This window comes from Rhinolophus sinicus, chromosome 14 (genome assembly GCF_057876585.1).
Source record: "Rhinolophus sinicus isolate RSI-liver-muscle chromosome 14, RSI-T2T, whole genome shotgun sequence".
Taxonomy (NCBI): Eukaryota; Metazoa; Chordata; class Mammalia; order Chiroptera; family Rhinolophidae; genus Rhinolophus; species Rhinolophus sinicus.
In genome coordinates this window covers 49882430-49885311 of record NC_142514.1, presented here as the reverse complement: position 1 = coordinate 49885311, position 2882 = coordinate 49882430, and the positions used below count along the sequence as shown (strand labels likewise).

The following is a 2882-nucleotide window of genomic DNA, read 5'->3' as shown; positions in this document are numbered from 1 at the left end:
GCCGGTCTCCCCTCTGCGTACTGTGCAAGTGGAGTCTCCCAGCCTGCGCACCCTGGTTCCAGTGCTAGCATCAGAGTCCGACAGTTGGAGTATTTCTGTCTGAGCCTCAGAGCGCACTGGTTGTACCTGCGCAACAGTTGCAGCTCCAGGTACCTGAAAGTGCCGCGTCGTCCGCTGCCGCCACCAACGCCACCTGGGAGAGGAGCGAATTTGCCCGCTAGCCCTCTGGATTTTCTCCTCGCAGAGAGGTAAAAGCCATCTTCTGCATTTCTTTGGGCACTAAAACTCGAGATGTAGCTGGCGAACCAGCCTGGGTTGTTGCGGGTGGGAACTGGCAGGGTCGTTGTCCGCAAAGCTGGTGGGTACCGGTCCCTGGACGACACGCCCGCGGAAAGTTGCTGCGGGCAATGGGTCTCTATTGGCGCCACGAGCCGAGCATCCTGGCCCTTGCGGGTTCCTTGGGCGCCCCTCGTCATCTCCATAACTCCATCCTGCATCGTGTGCGCGGCAGCCAACCCTTGCCCGCCGTGATTAATCCGTGTCAGAGACGTTGACAATTTTTAATACGCGAGGAAGAGCGCAACAAGGGCTTGTTAGGGAAGGAAGGGTTTGGTAACATTGCTCAATGTGTGCGCATTTTAAGGGCTGGCAAGCTGTTTTTACAGCTTCTCATTCTGCAGTTAGAGTGGAGTAGTATGTTGTAAAAGCAGATTAACCGTGTGTGGCCACCGGGTAAGGCATCCTCGTCGGGGGTGCTGAGCGAACCTCCTCGCCAGCACTACCTTTCGTGGATGCCTGGGGTGGGCAGTGAAGCAGGCTCTACCTCTGAGGAGGGAGGGTGTGGGGTTGGGGAACAAGCTGAGACCCTCCCCAGCGTCCCTAGGAGAAGCTGTCCAGGCAGACGCTGTGACAACGTTCCATTGTGGTCCCGTCTCTCACTCTCCCTTTCTTCCTCCCTATGATTCGCCTACGGCTGGTTCAGTGCGAGAGAAGTTGTGCACCGGTCTCCGCGCCAATTCCTGACAATGGGCAACTCCTGCTTTGGCTTCAAGGAAAAGCTGATGCAGCGGCTGCGGCCTCTGCCCACGCTGCTGATCATTCGCGCCTTCGTCCCGCAGAGGAGGAACAAAGATTACTGCGTGGTGATCCTTGGGTCCGCGGGCGTCGGCAAGAGTGCACTGGTGAAGAGATGGGTGCGCGGCAACTTTCGCGACAAGTATGTACCAACTACCGAAGATACCTACCACCAGGTGCCGGGCGGCAATCGCGGCACGGCCACGCTGCACATTACCGACACGGCTGGTGGTCACCGGCACCCGGGTTTGCAGCGCCTCGCCATTGCCAGGGGCCATGCCTTCATCCTGGTCTACTCCGTCACCAAGAAGCAAACCCTGGAGGAGCTGAAGCCCTTCTATGAGCTGATCCGCGAGATCAAAGGCAGGAACCTGCGTAAGTACCCTGTCGTGCTGGTGGGCAACAAATGCGATGACAACCGCCGCCGGGAGCTGACCGCGAGGGATGGCGTTGCCTACGCGATGGAGTGGAATTGCGCCTTCCTGGAGACCTCGGCTAAGACGGATGTCAATGTGCAGGAGCTGTTTCACATGCTGCTGAACCACGCAAAGAAGCCCACCACCTGCCTGCAGCCGCCCCAGAAGAAATCTCAGATGCCCAAGGTGGCCGAGAAGCTGCTTGGCAAGTGCATTATCATGTGAGCCTGCTTCTTAGGAGCCTGTCCTCTTCCTCCCACAGTGTGCAGAAGATGTGGACCAGTGCCAGTGTAATGTGTCACCTGTACATGACTGACTTGTGCTGTGGTTTGGGTTGTCATCGCTAGACATCAATACGTGTCCCTTGTAAGTTAATAATTCTTTTTCTCAGGCAAGAGAATTCTAATTGTTATAACGTTGACGTTGCAGGAGGATGGGGGCGTAAAAGGAGCGCAATGAATTTAAAGACTAAGCCTTGACAGATTTCAGCGATTAATGTTAGGAAAAGAATGAAAAAGCAAAATGAGTTGAAAGATGTCACCGGCCTTCTTGTAACCCTGTTATCATGTATTATTTTTAAACAGTTCAAGTCTTGTAAATGCCTAATCACATCTTTCCATTGTGTGTTTAATTGTGAAGAATTGTGTTTTTGCAACAAAAGCTTTGACAGATGACTGTGAGATACATATGCTAAACAAGATAAATAAAAGAATATTCTATAACTGAGCATTGAGGGTGGGGACAGAGAAAATGATGAACATGGAACTTGCTTACTAAAGATGTGCCAGTTTCCTGAGTAATTTAAAAATGTTCGGGTATTCTGCATAGCAGTTTTTAAAAAGTATAACAGTTCCATGACTTAATAAAGCTTTTCCTGCATGCAATCCGCTGTGATAATTTTTTTTTCCATTGGACGACAAAAAAAATTACCCATGGCATTGAAATTTCAACCACATCTGGGGAAGGTTTCTAATGAGAATTCCACACATGGATGCCCCTGCCCGCTTGAAATTAACCAATGGAGGGGGGATGGTTAAAGGGGTCACTGCAATGCAGAGCTGGTTTGTATCCATAATCTTTTCTGGACTGACATCCAGAAGAACTCCAGGGGTCTTTGAAGAGGAGGCTCATTCTTACTGTCTTGGAGGTACTGGTGAAAAGCAAAACTCAGCCTTTAGTTGCCTCAAAAGCCTTCCCTCAAGAAATACTGGACGTAGGGGGATGGAAGGTAAGGGGAGAAATGGGTGGGATTTGAAATTTGAGAAACTCCTTAAGGTGAGTTTTAAAAGAGATTTTATATTTGAACATGACTTTTGAGTGAGGGACTGCACATCTACACATGTCTTTGCTTTTGAGTGTTTGTTTCATTTGGAGGAGGTGGAGGAGGCTCTT

The 2882-nt window shown here is 50.9% G+C and overlaps 1 protein-coding gene across 1 annotated transcript; it reads left to right on the top strand.

Annotated features, from left to right (window-relative positions):
- DIRAS3 (DIRAS family GTPase 3) lies at positions 1-2374 on the top strand. The gene is made up of 2 exons (XM_019732341.3): positions 1-248; positions 983-2374. Exon 2 carries the CDS (start codon positions 1026-1028, stop codon positions 1713-1715), a length of 690 nt encoding a protein of 229 aa, XP_019587900.1. The 5' UTR covers positions 1-248; positions 983-1025; the 3' UTR covers positions 1716-2374.
- Positions 2375-2882: the final 508 nt, after the last annotated feature.